Genomic DNA, 26,038 nt, shown 5'->3' with positions numbered 1-26,038 from the left:
GTGCGTTACAGGGGAAAGTCGTGCAGACAGTGACAGCACGGGGGAAGCAGAATGGGGAAAGAAGGAAAGAAAAAAGGGTTGGAGACGATCGCAATGCGATACACTGAACACACAAACGCACACGAAATGCAGGACGGGTGCCTTCTTTGAAGGTTGGCTGGCCTTGCTACCCGGCGCTTTCACACGGCTTTTGCAGGGTATGCCTCAACACCGGCGCGTGCCCTTTGAGCCGTTGCTCGTCATCTTGACCTATCCAGGCTCAAAATCGGGTCGTCTGCAGCGCGAGCAGGAGAAAAGGCATCCGCCTCTAGTAGGGCAAAGCGGGGACACCACCACCATTGCAGCTACCGCACCTCAAAATACCAGTTAGAAACTGACACACCCCAAACACACACCCTTACAGATAAGGGAGGGAGAGCGCGCGAGAGAAACGGCAAGCTTGTTATCAGCAAAAACGCTACCTCAACTCGGCCCCTGTTTGAATGATGAAAGGAAGGAGGTTTATCTGCGGTTGAGCGCATCGTGGCGGGCACGACGTGTTTTCAAGGTTCAAACAAACATTAGGCATTTAGAAACGAAAAGATAAGTAAAAAACATCAACAACAACACGTGCGTTTATCTTCCCCCTTTTCCTTACGTGCGAACGGAAAGGGAAATAAACACATTTTTTTTCAATTATTACTCAAAGCGAAAGCGCTCCGCCCACCCATCAACCAATTTCTGGAGTTCCTTTTCCCTGCTTTTAGTTTCTGCTGCGCTTTGCCACGGCGGCGGAAGAGGGAGCTGTACGCATCGACCCTCTTATCTACTCAGAAAAGGACAGTTAACCTACACGACCAACACAGCAAAGAAGACACGCACACACACACGCACAACCGGAGATTCAAAAGCGAGCAGAAAACAAACAAGACGACGACGACGACGAAAAGACAGCGGTGATGTTGGACTCAGCAAATTAACAAGAATGAAGCTTAACAACAACAACAACAACAACAACAACAACAAAAGAATAGCGAAGCGAGGGTTAGAATGAGCGAAGAAAAAAAAGAAGAGGGAAGCTAAAGAAAGCGAGCTACGACGCGCAAATCAACAACAAAAAGTAATCACCGACGAGGTAGATTTTTTATGCATATATATGAATACATATATGTGACGGAAACTACGCGGCGAGAACGAGGCGAAAGAAGACTGAAAGAAAAAAAACTATTGTAATAAAGTAAACAAATATATATATATATATATATATATATATAAGATGGAGAGAATCGAGACGGAAGAAAAAGTATTATGCTGGCCTGCTGATACCACGAAACGAGTTTTAGTTTTTCTTCCTTGCTTGTGGTGGACGTTTTGGTATTTTCGCGCCTGAGCCATTTTCTTCGCACCGCGATTATAATTCGATAGCGCTCCGGCCAAATAAATTAATATTTATTGAGGAGTGTCTCTGCAGCTTGCAGTTGTGTGAGACATGAGAAGCTCGCATGATGCGCAAACCTGCTTCTTTGTCCTCCAGTATGATGCCAGCTCTACGGGGGAGAAAAAGACTGCGTTTAGAGAAGCAGAGCAAGGAAGGAAGACGAGGCAAGTCCATTAATTCTGTCGAAGAGGGCGGGCGAGCCACGCCAACCTACCACCGCATCCCATGTTGCTCTGACGACGATCAATAGGCCTTCACGGAAACAGCGCAGCCTTTGCGGCCTTCTTTATCCCATGCCGCAGTTTCTTTCTCCTCGCCCTCCATCCCCCTCCTCACCCTTCAGAAAAGGGTTGCTTCCCTTCTCGCTCTTTTCCTTCTGCACCGCAGCGCGCATGCTAAGCACAACCGAGTAAGTTTCCAAAGGAACGACAGAGAACGCATTCACACGAAAACAACGTACCAGAACATACACACATATATATGTATATTAACTGCATTTCACACCCAACGAAGAAACAAACAAACAAAAACAGAGGAATATCTATGACGTTGTGCGTCCCGCACCAAGCAACGAGGATGTTATAAGAAGAAGAAAAAAGATAAACAGGCGACACAGTTGCAAACAGGACGAAAACACAAGAGATAAACCACCCTACGCACGCACACACACACGCACACACACGCGAAACAACGATAACGGTGGCGAATGTCCTCCGTTTGATTCTGCATAGAGCATGGCGGAAAGGGTACAGGCACTAGAGCGCTGACCCCATCTTCTATGAAAAAGGAAAAATATAAAAAAAAACGATCGTTGTGCATGTGCTTCTATGCTTGCTACGCGCCGATCTTGATGTCTTTTTCTTTCTTTGACACAAACAGAAATGTGAAAAGAAGGATAAACTCACGACGAGAAGCACACACACGCAGGCGCAAAGAAAGAGAAAATACACGTTATGCGCAGAGGCACATGGGAAACTTAAACGCAGTTTATACAAGCATTTATAAATACCCACTCGTACTCTCCAATGTACACACACACGCACACACGCACACACGCACACACGCACACACCAGGAGAAAACAAAAAAACAAAAACACGAAGAGACGCACCAACGCAAGAGAAAGCGACAGAAAACACGACCACAAAAATCGAAGAGACACCCCGATACGGGTCCGCCGTGCTGAACGGCGTCTGCAACAAACATACAGTAAGTTATATTGCCGAAAAGAAAGAAAATCAAGAAATTAAATTTTAAAAAGGGAGAGAAAAAAAGAAACACATTAGAAATTAAAGAAGCATAAAGCGATACTGCAGTGAGCTATTCTCACAGTCCACATACTCGGCGGTAGGAGTACTTCAAGCTGTGCTTAAACAAAACGAGACGAACATTAAAAAGGAAATCAACAACAACGAAACCTGCTCAACACGCGCTGTCCAGCACAGATGAAAACAAAAGAAGAAGAAGAGAAACATTATATATACGCGCACCAGTTCACCTCGCCTCCGTTCGCCTCTTTCCTTTTACAGTAACAAACTCACGAAGGCTGCATATATTTTCTTTTCTTCTTGTTGTTGTTGTTGAGACGCTGAGTCGACATCGTTGGCCACGCTCTCACAAGTTACCCTGTGCAGCTTTTTTCTCCACGCTCGTCGAACAAATCCGCTCTCTCACAAAATCAAAGAAAAAAAGGGAGTGAAATTTCGTTTTTCTTCTTTTTTTTTCATTTTCATCTGTGTCGGTTCGACGTTGTTCAGTACGCTTACCTTCCACTTGCACTTCATGGGAGAAGTCGTTGGGAATGCGTCGCCATCTGACCTCTCTTTCAAAAATCAAATGCATTTTTTCCCTTAAAAGAGCCCAACAAGAAGTAGGAGCCCTAATGCGAAACAACAGTACTACTAAAAATAAAGAAAGCTACAGAAATCGAATAAAAGAGGAGCACAACACGAAAGCAAATACACACAGTTTATAGCGTGCTTGGCAGGAGAAAATAGAGCCTTTCTTCGTAAATAGTAAATTAAATCTACGTAAATCAGATGCTCGAAAGCATACATAAACAACGAGAGCAGAGAGAAGCTAAAAGCAGGAAAAGACGCGTTATAGAGAAAGAGGACAAGGACGAACTGCAGCCTCGGACACGCACACGTACACACACACACACGCACATACACACCAAACACCCATCTGTCACACAAGAAATCCCTTGCGAGAGAAGTGAACAAAACCACCGCACGCGGGTGTGTATAGGCGCTAACAGGATAGGCTGACGCACGCTCCCTTCTTTTTTTTTGAACTCTGCGAGCCTCCGTGAAGCGGGTTTCACCTATTACTAATCCTTCCTTTCTTCTTTTAATACTCAAGGCTGTTTTCGAATCTGCTTCAATAGTTTATAGTGATGCTGCGACTGTTAACACGCGTTACTTCTCAGAAAAGAAAAGAAAAAAAAGAACAGTACTGTATAAGAGATTTAAGCTGGAGAGAACCGGTTCAGAGCTGCGAGAAAAGAATGCGACAGCCAACCACCACAGCCTCAACACCGTCTTCTTTAGGTAAGTATGTGTGTGTGTGTGTGTGTGTGTGTAGTTCTACGATGCTTGAACCACGCACCTTTACGTCGACAGCTGATGAAGTTCGAAATAGCGAGGAGGCAGCTCCTTTTGGCAAACGCACGAGACAAGAAGAATGCACGAGCAAGGGAAAACAACAATCCTGAAAAAATAAAGCAAAAATAAAGAGGTATGTGTATAAAAGAGGTCTGGCGCCTGCAAGGCGTGGGGAGCAAGAATTAAAACGCAGTTATCGATGTAATCATCTCGAGTTAGGAATATATATATATAAGAAAGAAAGAAAGAGAATAGAAGATCAGCTAGCCTTTTCTCTCGGCACTGGGAAAAAAAAACGGAAATAGCTATAATGAAAAGGTTAAAAAGGAAAAGCTGACAAATAACAACCAAAACAAAAAAGAAATAATAATAGAAAAGATGCGCGGAAATGCGGGGGCACAACACTCCACGGCAAAGGCAAACTGAACTACGTGCGCTATATGTGTATATATATAGAGAGAGAGAGAGAGAACAACGCCAGCCGTGCCTGCATGTTACCTGCGTATTTTTGATGAAGCAATTATTGCCGAAAGGGAACGTCATCGACGGCGTTCCATTTCGTTGCACGGACGACAGCGCTTACAAGAAAGATGATACATGCACGATGTACATCGTACAAAACAAGGGTACTCCAATTTGCCTGGAAAACAGAAGAAAAGACCCTGCTGAACAGGAAAATAGGAAGCAAAAAACCGCAAGAAGGAAAGGCGGAGATCATCATAGAGCGATGCGAAAAAAGAGAACAACCAAAGTAGAAGAAGAGACCCAAAGACACCACACACACACACACACACACACGCACATACACACACTCACGAATAATAATAATAAAAGGTGCCGTCGTGTTGGAAAGGACGAGGATGAATGATGATGCGAAGTCAATAGAGGAGAGAAAAAAAAGTGGTGCTCACAACATCTGTGACAATGAGGAGCCATAAAAGACGAGCATAAAGATAACGAGAGGGAGAGAGAGAGAGAATGGCAAATTAAGGTGAGAGAAAGGCGACAACACAAAAAGGCAACGAAAAGACGCATACGCGTGAAGAAAAGGTTTTATAAAAGGGAAACAAAGAGAAAAGGGTCGCGTGCCGTAACGAGACGCAGCACGGGGGAGAAAAAAACCGGTCGCCTCGGCACACAACAACCACAGCAAAGCAGAGCGGCAACAGCAACACGTTGAGTTGTCGCGTTTGGCGCACTGTTGTGCACTCGGTGCACTCCACAAACCTCTTTATGTCGCACACGTATACACACACCTCTCTTGCACCCTCACAAACAAACAAACACTTCCGATGAAAACAGAGCGAAAGGGGGGAAAGGGGCAACGGTAAAGGAGCTACGTGAGAAATCAGGAATATTGCAGAGGAGAAAAAGAAAAAAATTAAGTGCAAGACAAGAAAGACGAAGAGATTCTTTGATAATCTTGCAAGCAACGAAAACAGAAAGTCAAGATGAGCACACACACACACACACACACACGAGATGGACTACTACTTTGTTGATACAATTCTTATGTCGAATGATTGAAAGAGGTGCACAAGAAAATGGACGAGGAAAAAAAAATATTAGAGAAAGGTGAGAAGGATCAGAATTAGAGACGACAGGAACAACAAAGGTGAGAAATGAGCGTGTACAGCATACCAGGTGCACAAAACGACGACAACGTGCTATTCCATTTGGCAGGCAGCATCTTACACCGTTATAAATAGTGAAAGAAAGTGCATTTCTCCGTTCAACAACAACGACAAAAAAAAATGGGGATGGGAGAAGAAGGGGGGGGGGAACGCATTTACGAAGAGATAGACATTACTGTGATTCAGCGATAGTGACTTGGCTTGGTGGAGAGAGCACGGTTTAAAAAAAGAACCTCTCTTTCCTGTATTTAGAAGAGAGTAGAAAGAGAAAAAAAACAACGAACGAGAATCGCGCAACATGATAAAATAGAAGACAGAATCAGCGCCTTCCTTTGCACTTGTGACACACTCACACACTCACACACACACACACACACACACACACATAACCTGCTTCCGTGTCCGAGACGGCCTGCGCTTCCGTGCTGAGGTGCTCAATGTGCTCCCCCCTTTTCCCTCTTCGTTGCCACCCCGTAAACTTCTCTACGGCGCTGGCATCTCGTACATCTTTACCCTGCTCATCGTTGCACGGTCCAGTAAAAAAAAAGGTGGAGAGGCGGAAAAAATGGCTCAGTTGTTAATGCGAACATGAGAGAAGCAACCATCAAGAGGAGAAGCTGACAAGTGAGGTCACAATGGAAGACGGAATACGTTGAAAGCGGGACGCAGGAAGCGAACGAATGGACAACAAACATCCATGTACGTCGTGGTCCGACACAGTATATACGGAGTAAAGTGACGACTCATCCAATAAGGGGGAGGAGGAGGGGAGGGAGGGAGGGAGGGATAAAAGAAGTTCGAAAACAAAAGAAAGAAGAAAAGCGGTCAACGGTGATCCATGTAGGAATTCAGTGTTACGTGCTTATCTCTTTCTTCCTCCTTCACTGTTTTTCTTTCTCTTTCTTCCGCCGGCTTCACCTGTGTTCTCTCATGTGGGGAAACAAACAAACAAACGAAAAGAAGGAAGAAAGAAAAAAAAAGAAGACGAGTGAAGAAGAGAGCGGCGTGGCCCACTTCGCCGCGGCATTGTGGCCGCGAGGCGGCGCAGCGGTCTGCATAACCCCACGAGTGTCACACCCACAGACAGAGGAGGGAGAGGAAGAGGGAGGGAGAGGGCGAGAGATGAAGAGTGGTGGAAAGGAGGAGGGGAGGGGGAGGAGGGCAAAATCAAAACGATACAAGCAAACAAAAGATATGTACACTTGGATACGCCTAACAGAAGGTAAAAAAAAGGGGAGGGAGAAAAGAGAATTAAGAGGAGAACAAAAACTTCCGCCGTTAGAGAGAAGAAGAAAAGAGACGAGGTCAACACGGGGCAACAGCGAAACGTAAACGCGGAAAAACACAGAAGAAATAAAAGGAGGAAAGCGGGGGGAAAAGAACACGCGATGTGGAGCGAGAAGAAAAGCCAAGAAGAAGAAATAAACAAAGAGAGAGAGAAGAAGAAAAAATGACCTGTCAAGATGCTACGGGCACAGCACCACGCCAGAAACTTGGGAAGGGTAAAGGAAAAAGCGAATGACGATTGAAAGAACGAAAAAGTTTAAAAAGGAAAAAATGGTAGATAGATTTTTGGGGAAAACGGAAGGGAGAAGCATTATACGGATGTGTAGGAGAGTTGTGAATCTGTCGAATACAAACAGACAGAAAGCAAAGCGAAAGCAGTGGGCTGGCCTTGCTGACGTCAACGCAGATTGCAATGAAACAAACGTAACAGAAAACAAAAACAACAGAACCGATTGGCGAAAGAAAGGGAAAAAAGATCCAGAGAACAAAGAGAGGCGTATAGTTTTATAAAAGAACCATGCCAGCAACACTTACCGGACATGAAAAAAAGCACGCACACACACACACACACGCAATAACATCAACTAACAGACCATGTCGGCCACCACGAACCTCAAAAAAAATAAGTAGAAGGTGAGCTGCACGTCGAGCGGCTAACTGCGCCACTGCTGCTGTTGCTGTTGCTGTTGTTGCTTCTGCTGCGTCGACGGCATCTGATTTTTCACGGTAAATCCTTCGGGGGCGTACACCACACCCGTCCGAACATGCCCCCCAGTCGTGTAAACCAATGGTTGTTGCTGCTGCTGCGGCGATGGCTGCTGCTGTGCTTGTTGCTGCCCTTGCCGTTGTGCCTGTTGCATGGCACCAGCCGCCGCCGAAGAGACAGATGTGGTGTACAGCACGCCGCCGCCCGACTGGCCAGCCCGGACGTACTCCATTTGACCGGCGAACTGTTGCTGTTGCTGCTGTTGCTGCTGCTGCTGCTGGGGTGGAGTTTGGTGTTGCTGTTGCTGCTGCTGCTGAGGCGAGAGCGGAGTTGGGTTCTGCAGAGAAGTCCGTACGGCAAATGCGCCCTCGCCGCCGCCATACGAGATGACGTTCGGCGGCGTGTACTGCCCTTGCGAGAGGTACGCCGTCGTCGTGGTTGTCGTGCTTGGCGCCGCCGCGTAGCCCTGCGGTGCGGACGCGTATGTCGCCGTCGTGTAATTCGGCTGCTGCTGCTGCTGCTGCTGCTGAGGAGGTTGGGCAATGAAAGCGCTGATGGCGCGCGTTGCGGCCGGCTGCAGCTGGGCGGGCTGCATCTGCATCAGCTGGGCCTGCGGTCGGTTTTGGTTCGGCGTGGCGAATTGCACGCGCAGGGCGTTGGTGTGCGGCGGCACGACGTGCTTCTCGTTGAGGGCTTCAATGGCGTGTTGCGCGGAGATCTCCGACTCGTAGCGCACCCACGCGCTGCCGCGACTGCGCCCGTTCGGCTCCCGCATAATCTTGACTTCCAACAAACGGCCGAACTGGCCAAACAGCGGCCGTAGCTGCTCCTCGGTGCACACGGCGGGTACCTGACCCACGAAAAGTTTGTAGCCCATGTTGATGTTGGTGGCGGGGCTCCCGTAGGCCGCCATCGCCGCCGCGTTCACGTTGAGCTGTTGCTGATGCTGCTGCTGAGAGGGGGGTAGCATCTGCGACCCAGCATTCGCCTGCGTCAGCGCCGACGGCGATGGGCCCATCTGGAAGAGGGTGGTGGTGGGGGGCGCGTTTGTTTGGTACACGGGCTGCCCCGCCGTTGTGGAGAGGGCACCCGCGACGGCAGGGCTTGAGTAGAAGATGTCACCGGCGCGCCCCGCCGCGTTGGCCGCAGTCGGTCCGCTCGGACCACCACCACCAGCAGCATAGGAAGTGTACGACGAAGGCGTGCCCTGCTGTTGCTGCTGCTGCGGTTGTATCGCGCTGCGGTAATTGGAGGAGGCTCCGGCGGACGACGCGGTGGCAGTGGCGGCGTACATCGCTGCGTGCGACGGTGCCGCACCGCCGTGACCTATGTTGATGTTGCTGTTACTGCTGCTGCTGTACATCGCTGACTGCGTGGTAGGGTGGAGAGGGGTGTTACGGCCCGAGTAGTTGGGTTGGCTTGCGTACGAGTACGAGCTCAGATTCATTCCGCCTCGATTTGGGGACTACTGAAACGCAGATCCGCTTTGCTGCCACTCTATCGGTGCACAACGAAGCAGAGGACGAATCAACAACAACTACAAAACAAAAAACAACTCAAAAAAAGGTTCGACGATAATCAGAGACAGCGGTCGAGAAGAAAGAAAAGAAACTGCCGTTTTTTTTTGGGGGGGGGGGGAGGGGGGACTTGGATGTCGTTTCAACGTTATTTTCGTTTTCCTTTTTTCTTGGTAAGTGGTAGGATTATGTACGAAGGAAGATAAAAATATTTAAAACAGGAGTTTGGAAGAGAGCAAGGCTCCAAAAGAGACACAGACACAAAAGAAAGAGAAGAGGAGAAGTAATTCACACACACAACGAAGTGGAGAAAACCATCACAAGAATACAAGAGAAAGGGAGGAAAAAAATAAAACAAGATGAAATAACGGGTGAAACGAGGTCAGCAAAAAAAGAGAAAAGAAAGAGAAGAAAGAAAGAAAAAACAGGGGAATTAACATAACAATAATAGTACTAAATACTAATAAATAATCAAGGGGAATATGAAGCCACAAAACTTTTCGAGCAGCCACCACGAAGAAAATAATGTTATTAATAATATTAGTCAGGAAGGGGCAGACAACAAATAGAAAGTGAGGCCGCAACAGAAACTAGAAGGAAAAGATAGAAAGATATGAAAGTGGCACCACACAGTGTGTGTGACACGAGGGTGGAAAACAAGGCAAGATCCGTGAGTTGTGCTAGTGAAATAAGTTCACCAAGTCCACAGAAATGCTCAAAACCTTATGGAGAGATGAGGTCCTTTAAAGAAGAGAACAAAAAAAAGAAGTTCTTCTTTTTGGGGGGAGAAGAAAAGCAAAAGAAGAACAGTTTAGTTTTGTTGCATGCAAAGTCCAAGCAAAAATAAGAAATCTACTCGCTACAGAAAAGTACCAGATGTACTTCAGTACTTCTTCCAGATGTCTCTCTTCCAATTGAATCAGTAGCGCTCCGTCTGCGACGTCTCTCTGTCTTTTTTTATTTAAGGTTTACAGTTGGTCTGTTTGGAAAAGAGCGGAAACTTGCGTTTCTAGTTTTCCTTCCGCAGATAATTGCGCGTAAACCAAAAAGACTGATAATAAGAAAAGCCGAAAAGAAAGAAAGGAGAAAACAAGACGAGAGGAAGAACGCGATGACGACAACAACAAAAAAAAACAGGATTACTACAGTTTCTCTTGTGTGGCCTTCCGGTATCTTGCCGAAATGGGATGTATAGTTGCTTCCCTTTTCCTTTTATTTCCCTTTTGTGGATATAAAACGGCACAACAGCAACAAAAAAAGGTGCAACTGAGGTCTCTCGCATAAAAGAAAGAAAGCAGTTTTAGAGTGAAAACGTTCAAAGAGGAAAACGAAGAGTAAATAAAAGAAAAGAAGAAGACGAAGACGAAGAAGACAACACCACCACAAAAAGAAAGGCACTTGAAAAAACGTACTTCAACGAGATGAGGCCCAAAGAGCAGAAAGAAAAAGAGAGAAAACAAAAACAACAAGAGAGAGGCGAAAAGAGACAGGAAAGAAAACAACACAGTTCAAGAGACAGCTAACACTAAGTGCGAAAGAGAAGGAAGGAAAGAAAGAAAAATACGTAGCTCAACGTTTTTTCTTGTTTTAAATGAGGCGTGGAGAGAAATACAGAGAGTTAAAAAAAAAGTAAGTGCCAAACGGGAGTTTGAGCTGCAAACCGTGACACAACACTAATGAATGAAATGGTGATGTTAATTCAACTTACAGAAAGAAAAAAAAGGCACTGTAGCTTCTCGCCGTTTTTCTTGGACGAAGCGCTTCTTCAGAAGAGCGGTGTGAAAGCGGAACGGTACGGATAAAAGTAACGCAAAGAAAACAAATTGGGGCTGGCTCCCAAGTGAACCCAGAACGAACAAAGAAAAAAAAATAATATGACTACAAAAATGAAAGAGAGAGAGAGAGAAAGAGAGATGAAAATGAACAAGAGGTAAATGCACTGTTCTCAACAGTTCAACAGCACCGCAGCGATAAAAAAGGGAAAAAGATAAAAGAAAGAAAATATGTTGAAGATAGGAGCAGAAATAAGCTCAAAGTACAGAAAAGTCAAGAAGAGAAGAAACGAAGGGGCAGTAAAAAAGGAAAAGAAGAAAGGTGAACTTGTCACGTAACGCTCACCATAGAACAAACAACAAGACTCAACCACAAAAGGATCGAACGGCGAACGTACAAGGGAACCTAATAAGAGACTATTCAGTTGTAGGTGCGTGGTTAACCAGTTTCTTTTTTCTTTTTAAGAAGGCGCGTTCCTTATGAATAACAAAGGAAGTTCAGCAGCCTTTACTTGTGCTGATGATGAGTTCTTCTCCTTTTTTTTTGTGGGAGGCGGCTTTAGACCACAATCCGTGTTTTCGTGTCAAGAGAGATGATGTATAAGTGAGTGCGCGTGGAAAACTAAACAGAATGTAAACAGAGGTCCAATCAAATCTTTTCAGGGTTATGACACAACAGAAGTCAGAGAACTGCATGGAGGCGCGAGAACGTTAACGCACCAGGAAAACAACAACAACAACAACAAAGGAGACGAAACGTACCCCCAAATAACAGCGGGGCAGTGAAGGAGAGAGAGCGAGAGAAGAGGGTTCAAAAGAGCAAAGTGAACGTACAAAGGCCAGGGAGGAGCAAACGGGGAAAGACAAATACAAAGACATCTATATGAAAGCACGCCGCTCCCTCAGCGCTAGCATTTGAAAGTGACACGATAGGCACTTGCTCAGAAAAACTCATCCGTTTCGTTTGAGTATTACTCACACCCATTTGTCTCTCTCCGTGAACACCGCGCAGACAGAGACCTCAGTTTTTCTTCTCATAATGGGCCAGACGTGGTTGCTGCAGCAACCAGTGCTGTTGCTGGGCGGACTGGATAGTGGAGCAAATTATGGCGGCAGGCGATTCTGTTCCAAAGGAAAGAGCAGGAAAGACTCAAAAAAAAAAACGAGATACGCTATTAGATGTGTAGAAAGAAGAAAGCAAACTATGAAAAAGAGGCATATGCTGAGAGTCGATAAAAGAGTCCACATACGAGAGCACGAGACGAGAGGGGCAAGAAGCAACAACAGAGAAGCAATGAGAGATTTATAAGAAAAACAATAATACTAATTGTATTTGGGCTCTCTCCGCGCACAGAGACACAACAACAAAAAGCCGAAGAAGGATATAGTAAGGGAGAAGGAAAACTAAAACAGAAACGAAAACTAAGAACCTTTTGGGTTAGACCGCGCATGACCACCGGTAGGATTCACAACATAATCGGTGAACACCGGTGCCCGCTTCCCTGCGAAGGCGTGCGCGGCCTCCGCGACGTCGTGGCAAGACGGGCTAAACGCCGAGATCGCCGCCTGGTACTCCAAAGACTCCTGCACGGCTTTCTCGCGCTGCCCATTCAGAATGCGTTTGGAGTTCTGCACGCCCAATGGCGAGTTGGACGCCACCTCGGCAGCCCTGCGACGCGCGTGCGCCATCAACGCCGCGTAATCCGTGCACACCTCCTCCACAAATCCGATTCGCTTCGCTTCCTCGCCGTCGAACTCGCGGCACGTGAAGGCCAACTCGCGCGTGCGGCCCTCGCCAATAATGGCGGGCAAGCGCTGCAGGACGCCGATGTCGGCGGCCAACCCGACCGCAGCCTCCTTAACCGAGAACACAGACCGCGACGTGGCATAGCGCAGATCGCACGCACTGGCGACGGACGTTGCGCCGCCGACGCAGTGGGGGTCGATAGCGGCAATGATAGGGATGCGGCATCGTGCCAAGGACGAAACGCCGTCCTGAAAGACACGAACCATGCGGTGCTGCTGTTGCAAGCGCATAGCCGGGTACTTGGAGCCCGCCACGTCTGCCTCGGTGGTCACTAGACCGCCGGCAAGCTCCTTCAAATCGATGCCGGCGGAGAAAGAGCACTTTTCCCGGGGTGCAAAGATAGCCACTCGGGCTTCGTCGTTCAGCTCCTCCGACAGCAGCGCAGCGACCCCCTTGAGTGCGGAGAAATAATCTGCGCCGAGCAGATTCAGCTTTTGCACCGGGTGCTTAGGGTCTCCGGAGAGCACCTCAATCACACCCTTGGCGGTGCTGCTGCGGCAAACATGAAAGGGACCGATACACCGGATCAAAGACGAGTCCTCGGCTGACGACAACAGTCGCAGGGAGTGCTTCATTTTCAAAAGAGAAAGAGAGATGAACGCGTAAAGAAAGAGAAGTGTATGCGTGTAGGGGCTTGAAACTGTTCCAATTGTCGTTGACTGATATAGTGATAAGTCGAACAACAGCAACAACAAAAGGGTAAATTGAAAGGACACAGGAAGGCCCAAATCAATTATCTTCGTACGGTCTTTGTGGTGAGAAAAAACAGAAAACAGATAGGAGATGATAACACACGGAAAGAAATGAACGTCAATGCCGACATCCAGCCACACAAGCTCATGCCAAAAATAGAAAAGTTTAAGTGACTTACTTAGCGCTCTCTCGTGCGTATGCTTCTCTCAAAAAGGTTCTCAACACCGTTGCAATTTTCTTTTCTTGAAGTAGACCTTTACAACTACCAAAGCAGAAATGCCAGAAAAGTCGCAAAAGGAGGTGGACTGCTACTTTATCCGCGAAAAGCTGAAGTTTGCAGATATTTGAAGACCTGCAGTACCTTTTGCAAAGCATCGATGTTTTTCCCTGATTATGTGATCTGTCTTGAAACGCAAAGTGGCACCGCATAATAAGGGCGTGTCTACAGAGGCAAGTACCAGCAAAATGTATACATACTGTTACATCAAAGGTGTCAAACAGGCTAAAAAAAAAAGATGCCGCGCTCCAGAAAAGTACAAGAAAAGAGCCGAAAATAGGGCATGTATGTTGCTCCTTATCATGCGCTTGAGCACACTACATACAATGCATTATGCTGAGAGACACTTGCAGCTTCACCCTTCAACACTATGGTGAATCGAAGAGGAAAAAGCGCGCCGCTATTGCCCACAAGTCCTGCAGAATGGACTTTGTCGCTGCCTCGAGAGATGCGCTGGATGCATAAGCGCGCTTCTTTTCCTGCTAAAATGGGTTGAGAAGGTGGAGTGACACTCCAATCTGGCGGAATGGCAAAAGAACGCGTTTTCTCCCAGTTGAGTAACTCGTATTCTCCAGTTGGACCGTTTCCAACACTACCAACAACGATTGTTTTCGATTCGTTCTCCTCGAAGGTGAGTGAGACAGGGAACTCTGGGCGACATCCGATGTCTTCCGTGAAAGATATGGCGACTACCTTGACACTTCCTGCAAAAGTATGTGGGACAAGAGCATATACGACGCTTTTCACACAACGACCTTCAAGCGCAACTTCACGGGTCTCGCCACTCGCGGCGATGCTCAGACGCTGAGAGTGCAGTCCCTCATCAGCTGGTGCAAAAACAACATGGACAGGGTGTTTCGAATTCGGAGCCACGGTAAAAATACGAGGGTGAACCAGAAAAGAGCAACGGGTGTGCCCTTCACTGCATAAAGTTGTGTCGTCAGCTGCGCCGTTGATGACAACAGCGAGAGGAGAAGATCCGACGTTGAAGAAACTCAGACTCTTTTTCACTGAATCATTCTTCTGTGTGCAATGGAAGTAGAGCTGAGAAAACGACTCCGATTGCCCCTTTTCAGGCAACGGAGCACTATCCGCTATCGAGATTGTCAACTGCGTAGGGTTGCAGACACCTTGCGCTCGGACGAGGACGCTTGTTTTCCGCCCGGACTGCGACGCCAGTTCAAATCTGAGAGTTTCGCAATACTTTCCATATTTGCGAGGCTGAAATGCGAGGTATACGTTGGTACCACACTGCGTCGCAACACCGTTGAATGCGTAGCTCAAGACGGAGAATGCCGAAAGTGGGTTCATCGGCGGTGCACGAACAAAACAGTACTCCGGATCTTTGTTGGAGATGAGGCACTGCTGCATGCTCACGCAGTGGATTGGAACTTTTCCGTAGTCAAGAACAATTTCAAAAGTTTGCTTCGACTCGCTCTCCATTTGCTCGGCTTCGCCTGCAGGTGCAGCGTGTTTTTTGGGAGACTGAAGTGTGTGTGGCACACGACTGTTTTGGGCGTCCGTCGTGAGTGCGTTCGAAATTGAGGCAACCTCTTCGATGTATACCAGCGGCTTCACTGCGCAGCAGCGCACAGACACGAGGAAACTGTCTTCACTGCCGTTATTGATGTCGCATTTCAAACGAAACTGTCGGTGCTTGCTCCACATGCGGTATTCATTACCTGATTCCCAGTCGTCGTACATTGCTCGTTTCTGCGCCGTAATGCCGTCGCTTACTGTAGCTGCGGGAGCATCTCTCTTATTTTTCATGGACCTCTGCGAAGCAACGGACCGCAGCGAAAGCCCGGCAGCCTCGAATTCGGTTGGCGCGTTAAATAGAACTGCGATGGGGATACTTTCGCCGGGCTGCAAAACACCAGTATCGGGTGACACACGAAAAAAGGAGTTCGGTACCGCAAAGCAAAATTCGCCTGCTTTCTCGCTCGCGTTGAACAAAACCGTTGTCGCTGAGACACTGGAGCCTAAAGTACACGCTGGCAGTCGCAAAGTACGGGAGGACATACCAAATGAAGCACCGACGCCTTGTCCGCTAATGGTGATGGTTTGCGAATCTCCAAATTCGTTAATAACGCGCAAGCGCTGCGAAAAACGCCCCTTTTGAGGTGGCTCGACCGTTAGGTGGAAAGTCGATGTTTCCTGCGGAACCATCTCCAACACCGCACGAGAAGCTTTAATCCATGTCGGTAGGCTCTCAAAACCGACTAGTTGCACGACGCTCGATTCGTTGGTCACAGGCACCTCCACCACGTGGGTCGTGTTCAAAATGAGCTTGCCGACATCAAAAGTGGTTGTTGGAAGCTGCGGGCATCTCTCCGATAGAATCGCGCCAATTTTAAGCGGCAGCGGAAGCGTTTGCCCTCGCACCACACACTCCACGGTTGAAGAAAAGTCGCGTGGCATTTTTTTGGTAGTGGTAAAAGCTACTTGCACAATATACTGCTCGCCAGGCTGTACACAAGCCCGTGAAGGTGATACTGAGATGACGGTTGAAAGAGCTGCGGGAATGCGAAAATCTGCAACGGCCGTAATATTTGTTCGGTTTACGATGGTTACTTCGTCCCAGTACTGCTCGTTGAAGAAGCACGCGCCAAAGTCAATTTTACCCTTCGCAAGATACACCGGGAGTTCTGTGCTTGCCCCGGTGATGGGTATCGTGAACACTTCACAGGAATTATTTTTATCCGTCAAGGTAATGTTGGTGTCGAGTGTTATCGCGCTCAAAGGAGCAAATTTCACGGCTATGTCAAGAGTCGAAAACGGAGGCACCTCCATTTTGTACTGCTGAGGAAAAATGTGGAAGAAGCTGACTTTTTTGCCATTCACCGGGTTCGTTTGTTTCAAGTCGAGTAACGATTTAAACGCTCCACCGACAATGACAGTGCCGCTTAAGGCCCCTTTGTTCCTCAACGTAATGTGGCGAGTTTGCTCTTCGCCCACCACAACGGTGCCGAAATCGACAGTACTCGGTTCCACCGAAAAAAGAAAAGCTTTGCGCGAAGTGGAGATTGGCAGCTTGAAATAGCCCTCCTCGGCTTTCAAATACAACGCGGTAGAAAAATCAGTATTTTCGCGCGGGCGGAAACGCAAAGTAACTTCCCATGAGAGTCCTGGCGATATCCGAGGAGGAATTTCATAGTCAAATTGGAGAACATTTGCAAATTTAGGTAAGATCGGCATAACTCGGAAAGTTTTTGGAGCCGTTGTTTTGTTGAGAAAAGCTACTTTAATGATGTACTCTTTGCCCACATCATAATTAATAAAAGACACTTTTTCGGGTGTGCATGAAAATGGCGCCAATTCTGGTGCTAGAAGGTTTTGTGTATAACCTGGAGAGATGAGGCTTACGTTATCAACGAGCTGACGCTTTCGTCTCCGTTGAGAAGTTTGTATCACTGCAAGGCTGTCAGCATCCTCCCGGTACGCGGGATGCTTTATTGTTCCATTGTCGAACGAAAGAAACTCCATTCTTGGCCTTTTCAAAGTGCAGGAGCTTTTACTCAAGTAAGAGAAGTGGAGAGAGAAAAAAAAGCGGGATTCAAAAGAAAGATAATGGACGAGAACAAAACCACGGAACTTTCCGTATTCGTTTCGCAAAAAAAAAAAAATTCTTTGAAAGGCCATCCCAGTAACGCTTTTGTACGGCCACAGTACGCCGGATAGCATCCAGCTTTGCTACACTTGCTGTTATTCTAGCCCAAATAAAATAGCACTCGTCACTTCGGTGCAATGCGTTTTCTGGTGCTGCTGCTCTTAACGGTATCTCTTTTCTGTTCTTATTTGGACTCTCACTGTTGAGACACACTTTTTTTTTTGCAAAATGCTGATCTTAAACGACCTGGTTCTCATCTGCTTTCGGAGGACGCCGAACAGCGAAGCTTTATCTGCTAAGCAGAAGGACTCCTCAAAAGAACGGTAGTGCGGAAATCTCACAAGTTCTAAGGGGCCAAATGGGCACAACATGGACAACGTATCACGTCTCATTGTGTTTAAAAAACGTTAAGAGTTGTTGAAGGCACAGTTCGTTGCAAAGAAAGCTTCCAGATCGCGACAACCTCAACTACACTTTAGATTCTTTTTCATTTGCAAAGGCAACAAGAGCCACTCTAATAAACTCCTGAAAGCACATCCGCACGCACCAGTTTAACACTACAGCAATGGAGGTAGTTGTCGACAGCTTTTTCGAGGAGACGGAAATTAGGAGGAAGCCGAAAAAACGCGACGTTGGAAGTGATTTCCACAGTTGCTCTGCAAGACAGGGCACCCGCGCAAATACAAGCAAAACGTTCACACAGAGACAAATGCGATAATTGCACTGACGAAACACTAGGATCTGATGACGGATACTGAAGGTTGTATCAACACGTGTGCATGCAAACGCTTTGTGGGGAATGGCATAGCGAAGAGAGAAAGAGAGAAGGGGGGGGGGCAGGAAGTGAGTGCCATTAGAGTGTGGGCTTCTAGAGCGAGAAGAGGGAGAAAAGAGGTTCGCCTTGAGAGTCAGCGGCGTGCCCTCCGCTAATCGGGCCGTTTGCATGTTTCAGAAGGCGGCGTTACTCCACCGTCGAAGGAAGCTGTGAGAAGTCTGTGTAGCGTTAAGCCAGGTCGATGGTTACCAACGACTGCCCCAACACTGTTGCAGAACAAGGGAGAAGACACTTTCAGGTTGGAGGAAGCAAACCTCTTGTCGGGTGTCAGAAACACATTTTAAAAGAGCGACTGTACCTTTTTATTTGTGCTGAGCCAGCAATTCTCAGTGCTACAACGCGACGTGGAAGCTTGCTCCAAATTTGTTTTCACATAACACCAGAAATCGACAAGGCTTATTCCTGCGCTGTTTGTTGGGGCCCGGGGAATTAATGTCGACGAATTTTTCGTCGTTTGATTTAAGAAGAATTAAATTGTAAAGAAGAAAAGAGAAGCAGTACTAGGATTCCTTTTTGAAATCGTGGGCGCGATAGCATGAGGCGCTGAAAAGTGAACAATAATGGAACGTAAGCGAGGAAATCATAATGGTGATCCACCGTCATTTCCAGTGACGGAACACACCGTAAACCGTTACCCAAAAAGCGAAAATTCCCATTTTTCTTTTGATTGAGAAGGAGTTATTGTTTGACAGGGCCTTCTACTCTTCTTTTTTGTCGTTCGTTCTCTATCTACCTTTACAACCGATATAATATACATAAATCTGCCATCTAGTGCCTAATCAGTGTTCGTGTTATATCAGAAGGAAAAAGGCCGCAAATGACTGAGAGCTTTATTATTCTGGCGCTGCCGTACCTGCAGCAATCGCAAGACTCGTTGCAATCTGCTCAGTATGAATCGCTAGTGCGGCAGATGGGTCCGCTTGGACAAACTTTTCGCAACTTTGTGATTCCGAACCTAAAGGTTGGCACGCTGGACTCTCTGATGGAGGCGAGCGACGAGTTGACCAAACTGGATCCGATGATGGAGAACACCGTACAAAAGCTCATCGGCCTGATGGAAGAGACGTCTGGCAAACCTCGAAGCATAGTGACGACGTTTCGTATCAACCAAACGCAAGAGATGTCGCCGGCGGGTTACATCAAAAACTTCTTATGGAGCTCTGCGCAATTCGATCCCAAGGACACGATCCAGAACCTCATAGAGAAATTTGCGCAAATTAACGCCACGGCAGACGAGCGTGTTCGTGTCATGCTGGGCGAGTACAACGACACACGCAACAAGGTGACCGCTGCAAATCGGAAGGGCGAGGGCAACTTGTCTATCCGTCCTATCCGCGAGCTGGTCACAATCTATAACCGCGATCATCAGTGCTTTGTTGACACTGACTTACTCGTTACACTGTTTGTAGCCGTCTCGGTGGCATCGCAGAAGGAGTGGCTTGAGAGCTACTGGAAGATGAATGAATATGTGTGTCCCCAGTCCAATCGTGTTGTCGCGGAGGATAAAGAGTATGTCCTGAACAGCATCGTTGTTTTTCGAAAAGTGATGGATGATGTCAAAGCGATTTGCCGTAAAAAGCGGTACGTTATCCGCGAAGTGGAAGGTGCCGATGATCTGTCTTCGGCCGAACTCAAGGAACTGCAGCTGAAGGCGGAGAAGGAGAAGAAAGCTTTATATACGCTGCTTTGGCAACAGTACTGCACGTGCTATGTTGCATGGATTCACTTGAAGGCCGTTCGTGTCTTTGTGGAGTCTTTGCTGAAATTTGGCCTTCCGCCTCGCTACATCGCGGTCGTGCTGCAGGTCCCGGCAGAGAAGGAAGCCGAAATTCGGAAACGCATTGCGCAGGTCTATCCTGACCTGACAACCCCGCTGGCAAACGACACAGTTATCGAAAGTGGCGCTTTGCAACAAGAATATCCGTATGTTTCTTTGAAAGTGGCGAATGTCCAGAAGTAGGGCGAAATATGAGTAGGTTTTTGTTTATTTTTATTGTAGAAGTTACCGTTTCTTCTTTAGCGACATTTCTATTCGTTTGTGTTGACTTTGACGTGGGCTGAGGAAAGAAAAAATGCTGAAGGAAAATTACGATCAATAAGAGAACAACGGAAAATGTGACCTCCGCAGAAAAAAAAACTCACACAATTACGTTTTCTTGTGTGCATTGTGTTGCTATTATTAAAGCAGAAAAAATAGGCTCTTGATTTCACATTGGGAGTCTTTCACTCCTTTTTTTTTATCCGTGTTATGCCACCCCTTGACGTGTTCTTGGGGTTCTTCAATTATGCTTTCTTGTGTGTAGGCGATCCGTTCGCAGTGCACTGAAAGTGCGTAATAAATGCGTATATCAGTAAGCAGACTGTTAATGAAAACACGATGTACTTTTTGTTTTCTGCTCTCACGTTTTCAATTTAAACCCAGCATTTTGCTCTCTCAATTAAATCTGAGCTGTTCCTTTCTTCTTTTTTTCGTCCTTCACTTCGTGGTATGTAATACCTTTTCGCGTTACAACACAATATACTTAGGACACACTTTTTGTGATCATATAAAAACATTGGCTTCTCCAATCGCTTTCAGCTCTTAAATTTTTATTGATTGTATTCGAAGTGTGTTTCCCCAAAATTTCGAAGCATGTGGCGCTTCAGCATCACGGTGCTGCTGCTTTTTGGTGTTTGTGTTGCTCCTTTCGCAACTGCGTTGACAACCGAACTGAAGGAAGAACCCCACTTTCTGGAAGGACTGAGCGTTTCACCACGGAGCGTGCAGTTCACGAACCGTTCGTTTTGCTTTTTTGCGACACCCGCACAGGATCAATCGAAGCGTGATGATCTAGCTACGTTGTGCAGTTTTGATGGCGGCGCAACTGTAAAGGAGGCTAAAACAACGCACAGGATTTGCTCGAGCGGTGCCTTCGTGGATCAGCGCCTCTACTGCCCTCTTGAAGAGCTGCCACACGACGAAAATGGAGAACTTAAGTTTTCATCTGTGATGTATGCTGCTCAGGGTGACGAGCTAATCGAGGAAGAATCCGAAAAGTTCTTTCTGTTTAAGAGTGGTAAGCAGACTGGGGAGATTAAGCAAATTTTGTTTGACGGCAATTCAATCCATTTCGATGAAGATGATGACACTCAAATACTTGTTTCGACCATCGTAAACGACGCTGAGGAAAGAAAGGTGACAGTCTTTAAATCTGAGGAAGGCCTGGTGTTTAGAGCTATTGCCGTTATTCCTGATTTGGAAAATGCTGACAGGCATTATCTTGTCTACGAGGGCGGTCGGAGACTGACGCTTCTGTCTGCGCACAAGAACTCCCTTTACACCAGCGTGTCCTCGGGCTACGCAGGGAGCTTCTGGTCTGCGTTAAAAGTGCTTAACGTGACTGCTCCGCCGTCATCGGCGGCGTTTTCTTCAGGAGTAATGATGCAATACGCGTGCTCGAACGAAACATCACAGGCAGCCGGGTGGTATCTTATGGAGGAAGCTGCGAAACGTCCGTTAGCATCAAACTCTACGAGTATACCTGTTCTAAAGGCAGCCGCCGGTTCGCCGCTGCTTCTATTTCCTGTAGCTTCTGTTGACAACACTAGGGAACTAATTGTTGTCTATGATGAATCTGGGTCCAATAAGGTCGCTGGTGTCCGCCTCTCCGTTTACAAAGTTGATGACTCCGCGGAAGAAAAGGAGAAGGCGGAGAAAATTGCCAAAGAACGAGATGATATGCTCAAGAGGGATGCTGCGCGCTTCAAAGCGAAACTGGAACGCATGGAGCGCGAGAAAGCACAGCGGCGAGAGCAGAGGCGTAAGGAACTAGAGCGCAAAAGAAAATTTCTTATTGACGATGAGCCCAATGTTCGTACAGCTAAGTCATATATGGATGCGGACGGCGAAATGATCATTGTACGTCGCGTCCAGAGGCAATCAATCGCCTTAGAAAAGCAAGTGTTCTTCTCTGATCTGTAAGAGTTGCGATTTGCCTTTCCATTTAGTTCCTTTTTTTTAATGGGTGTTTGTCGGTGCTTATGCGTGAAAAACATTGTGCACAGGGAGTGTTGTTGGCTGTTGTTGGTCGTCGCGTTTTTTTTAAAGTAACGAGGTGTTGTGCTTAAGCTGGCTGACCTCCCTTCAACAGGGAAAATGTGCTTTTTGCTGAACTCATCTTTGATGCGGTAATATCGGGAAACACTTGCTTCTTCGACAGCAAAGGAGGTAAATCTTGTCTTCTTTGTAGTCTTTACTACAAGGAGATTGCACTTCTCCTTTTTTGTAGGGGAGACAGCGTGCATTACATTGCACTTTGAATGAGTGGCGACGGCGTGATGACTAAGCTTCCCACACTCTCTGTAAATATAAAGGTGTTTTTCCGATACTTCTTTTCTACTCCATTCCCCTTTGTGTCTTATTCGCTTCATTGTTTTCTCCTTTCATGTTCTTGTTACTCAACCGTTTTACCGACCACTTCCCCCCTTTTTTTAGTAGCAAACTTGGCGCCTGTCGCTCTCGGTATTATACAACAGTCAAATATCAGAGTGTTGTCTCTCGTGCGTCTGTTGACATCACCAAAATAGAGGAAGTTTGACGGATAGTTTGAAATCAAGTGACTCGCGTCGTGTGTCATTGGCTTTAGTAGTGCAAGACGATCTGAACGAAAAATAAATCGGATCTCTACAAGAATAAGAACAAACGCTGTTAACGCTTATTTTGTCGTTTTTTTTAAAAAAAAATTGTTTTGCGTTTGGCCTCGCCTAAACAAATACACTATCAGCGGCTGCCATTTTTTCCCTTTGTGCTTTACTCTTCTCCATTCACATCATGACTGCAGAGAAAGTACACGATGATAAATGCCAACGCAGCGGCGCAAACACCAGCCCCAGCGCGAATGACGTTCGTGAGAGCCAGTATCGCAAGCAGCTCTCCTTCAACCACACACTAAAGGTAGTCCTGCGGAACAGCCTCTACGCCGCTATTGGGCGAATCCTGGTAGGCATCGTGAAGGGTTTAGTGAAGCGCGGGCTCACAAGAGCGTTCCTTGCCCGTGTGCCATCGGAGTTCTTTTCACTCGATCCTTTGAAATGGGCTGCGGTCTTTGGCGGCTTTTCTAGTTTCCGTTTCTGCTTTCAGACGCTGCAGCGCATCCTTAACCCGCTCGGCGTCTCTGAGAAATTTGCCGCCCTGCTGTCTGGCTGCATCTGTGCCACCCCTGCCTACGTCATGAACCGGGAAACGCGGACGGAGCTGTGCCTCTACCTTTTCGTGCGCAGCGCCCACACTTTCTGCTTGCGCTACGTGTTGCCTCACATGCCCAAGTTCATGCGAGAGTTCCGACACTACGACGTGCTGCTGATGTGCATGAGTTCCGCCCAGATCTCCTACGGCTGTCTTTTCAACCCTGACACCCTGCCCAAGTCGTACCAGGGCTTCCTAGTTCGTGCCTCCACCTACCAGGAGAAGCTCATCCGCGGCCACTCTGGCTTTGCTCGGAAGCGCCTGGTACCGGACCTGGTGGACTACTGCTGGTCGAGGAACCTGCCCATCATTAAGGACTTTGGTCAAACGGGCTCCGACGTCCTTTGCAAGCTGACGCACGGCAATCACTCCTGCAACACGTGGGCGCTGCTGTTCATTCTCCGGAATATGCTCGTCATGGGGATCCCCCTCTACGGACCGCTGCGACTCGTCACGATGCTCGGCTTCCAGCGCAAGCGCCTCCTCTCCCACCCTGTCTCGACCATCGCACGCAACCTCCGCTCCATGCTGGTCAGCGCCTTCTTCTTAGCCACTTACGTCGCCGTGATTATCCGCTCCGCCTGCCTCGGTGTGCAGCGCCGCGGCGGAGGGGTGAAAATGGTGACCGCGTTATGCTCGCTGGCGGGGCTCGCGACGCTGCTGGAGCCGAAGGGCCGGCGCATGGACCTGGCCTTGTACTGCTCCATGTACGCGCTGCGCTCCTTCGTGCTGACGCAGAACCTGCGTGGCCGCCTGCCGTACCCGCGGCACTGGTTCGTCTGCAGCGTCTACGTGCTTTCTGTCGGGTTCATCTTTTATGAGTACGAGGAGGAGCCGAAGCTGCTGGATCGGCGCGTGCGCTCCGCTCTTCGCTTGTTGCTGGGCGAGCAGGCGCCCGTCGCGTCCAAGAAAGAAACGGCGACATCGGCGATCACGCCGGATGCAGAGGTGCCAGCAGAGAGTGTGAGCACTTTGAGCCGGGACAAGGAGCGACACGTCCAGATCGCGAATACGGTTTCTTTCTCTTCTACCCGCACCTTGCTGTAGCTTTACGGAATAGTCATTTACAACAAGAATCCACCGGGAGAGAGAGGATCTTGACGGCATTGTGGGATAGGGCGAGCTAGAACATTAGAAGCCTTTTTCTGAGAAGAGACACGTCCGCCGTATCACCCGACGCCTTGATGCACGTGAACCCTCAAGAATAACCCACCCCAACCGTCTTGCAAAACAGCACCGCTGGGTTTCACTTTAAAACAGTTAAGTATTGCGACAGTGCTCATTGCTTCCACGAGAACACAAGCATATGTTGACAAACAGATAAACAAGCAATCAATCAAAAGCGACTCTTTCTTCTCGTATTGGATCACACACACACAACCGTCTCCATTGCAAATTCTATTCAGTCTCGATAACAAGAAGAGGAGGCATGAAAACCACGAACGCCATCACTAACATGTTGTCCCTTTTTTTGTGAAGGTTTTCTGTAGGTGTCGTTGCTGTCCCCTTCTCCGCATGTGCAAACTCTCGGAGATCGTGCTTCTTTCAGCGGTGCAACGTTTGAGAGCTTCTCTTTTCTTCTTGGTTAAGTGGCGGTTGCACAGGTGAGGGCGAAGGGAAAGAAGAAGAAAAGTTTACTAGGTTTCACTGTGCTTTCCCCTTTACTCAACTACTTTTTCTTTTTTTATTTGCTTCTTTCTTCTGCCGCTGTTCGTTGCTGTCGCTTCTGGCTGTTCGCGTCGCCTGCCCTGTTTCTGTTAAAATCCGCCTTTTGGAAAAAGAAGCCTCTTCGTTTTTCCTTTTCCTTCAATCCCTTTCTTTATGATGTTACACTATTTCAGGGAGGCTCACCGACTGTTCGCCTCAGTTAACTCTGAACAGCGGTCTAGTAAGGTAGCTTCTTTTGTGTTCTTATTATGCCCCGAAGCAGATGTATCATTCAAGTTCAAAAGGGTGTTTGTTTATGTGTGAGTGAAATTTGTACTTTTATTTTCTTCTGTAAACGCTGTAGTAAGTATGTGTGAAAGATGAATTGCTTTTGAGCAAACAACAAGACACTTCTTTACATTGTCCAGCAATGGAGACGCGTGCTTTCTTGGTGCTTCTCAAAGGCTAAGATGCTGTTTTTCTGTTTTTCTGTCTTTGCGTTGTGGTTGTGGTTGTTGTGGTCTAAAGAGGTCTGCGGCGACGCGCAGAGTTCTTGCTAGTAAAGTAAAGAAAAGAGAAGAAAAACGAATAATTTTCTCTACTTTTCTTTGGTTCTCTCGATAACCTTCTTTTTCTTTCCTGTTGTTTCTCTGGAGCGTTTTAATCTTTAACGATCTGTTTCTTTTTTTTTCCTTTCATTCAGCTCCTTTGCTTTCTTCTGTTTTATTGTATCTACTAAAGTAGTCTGCTGGCTTGTTTGTTTGTTTTTCCTCCTGCGTCGCGTACTAATCTGAACCAAAAAAAAATACAAAGCATTGCACCCCTTTTTTTTGCATTATAACGTTTTTTCCCTCTTTCTTTTTATTTTTGCGGCCTTTTATCAGTTTACCGCCTGAGATCTCTACTAAATTGTCTATCAAGGTGATTTTAAGGCCCTTACATGTGTAGTAGGAGATGATGACGGCGCAGATATCTCGACAGCCGGTTTGTCTTTTCCTGGAAGCACA

General features: G+C 47.3%; 7 protein-coding genes across 7 annotated transcripts; 3 read left to right on the top strand and 4 right to left on the bottom strand.

The window, feature by feature from the left end:
* Positions 1–4,028: 4,028 nt before the first annotated feature.
* Positions 4,029–4,565, bottom strand: ABB37_06138 (hypothetical protein; the record flags this gene model as incomplete). Its single annotated transcript, XM_015804397.1, has 1 exon — positions 4,029–4,565. The coding sequence occupies one exon, from the start codon at positions 4,563–4,565 to the stop codon at positions 4,029–4,031; it is 537 nt and encodes a 178-aa protein (XP_015656971.1).
* Positions 4,566–7,596: 3,031 nt separating this feature from the next.
* ABB37_06137 (putative RNA binding protein) lies at positions 7,597–9,096 on the bottom strand (the record flags this gene model as incomplete). Its single annotated transcript, XM_015804396.1, has 1 exon — positions 7,597–9,096. One exon carries the CDS (start codon positions 9,094–9,096, stop codon positions 7,597–7,599), a length of 1,500 nt encoding a protein of 499 aa, XP_015656970.1.
* A 3,264-nt stretch (positions 9,097–12,360) lies between these two features.
* Positions 12,361–13,495, bottom strand: ABB37_06136 (putative peroxisomal enoyl-coa hydratase; the record flags this gene model as incomplete). The annotated part of the gene is made up of 1 exon (XM_015804395.1): positions 12,361–13,495. The coding sequence occupies exon 1, from the start codon at positions 13,318–13,320 to the stop codon at positions 12,361–12,363; it is 960 nt and encodes a 319-aa protein (XP_015656969.1). The 5' UTR covers positions 13,321–13,495.
* A 520-nt stretch (positions 13,496–14,015) lies between these two features.
* ABB37_06135 (hypothetical protein) lies at positions 14,016–16,913 on the bottom strand (the record flags this gene model as incomplete). The annotated part of the gene is made up of 1 exon (XM_015804394.1): positions 14,016–16,913. The coding sequence occupies one exon, from the start codon at positions 16,911–16,913 to the stop codon at positions 14,016–14,018; it is 2,898 nt and encodes a 965-aa protein (XP_015656968.1).
* A 2,018-nt stretch (positions 16,914–18,931) lies between these two features.
* On the top strand, positions 18,932–20,120 carry ABB37_06134 (putative vacuolar ATP synthase subunit c; the record flags this gene model as incomplete). The annotated part of the gene is made up of 1 exon (XM_015804393.1): positions 18,932–20,120. Exon 1 carries the CDS (start codon positions 18,978–18,980, stop codon positions 20,118–20,120), a length of 1,143 nt encoding a protein of 380 aa, XP_015656967.1. The 5' UTR covers positions 18,932–18,977.
* A 565-nt stretch (positions 20,121–20,685) lies between these two features.
* Positions 20,686–22,121, top strand: ABB37_06133 (putative mitochondrial hypothetical protein; the record flags this gene model as incomplete). Its single annotated transcript, XM_015804392.1, has 1 exon — positions 20,686–22,121. Exon 1 carries the CDS (start codon positions 20,793–20,795, stop codon positions 22,119–22,121), a length of 1,329 nt encoding a protein of 442 aa, XP_015656966.1. The 5' UTR covers positions 20,686–20,792.
* A 512-nt stretch (positions 22,122–22,633) lies between these two features.
* On the top strand, positions 22,634–24,431 carry ABB37_06132 (hypothetical protein; the record flags this gene model as incomplete). Its single annotated transcript, XM_015804391.1, has 1 exon — positions 22,634–24,431. Exon 1 carries the CDS (start codon positions 22,971–22,973, stop codon positions 24,429–24,431), a length of 1,461 nt encoding a protein of 486 aa, XP_015656965.1. The 5' UTR covers positions 22,634–22,970.
* Positions 24,432–26,038: the final 1,607 nt, after the last annotated feature.

Source organism: Leptomonas pyrrhocoris (assembly GCF_001293395.1).
Source record: "Leptomonas pyrrhocoris isolate H10 chromosome Unknown, whole genome shotgun sequence".
Taxonomy (NCBI): Eukaryota; Euglenozoa; class Kinetoplastea; order Trypanosomatida; family Trypanosomatidae; genus Leptomonas; species Leptomonas pyrrhocoris.
This window is presented reverse-complemented; position numbering and strand designations above follow the sequence as displayed.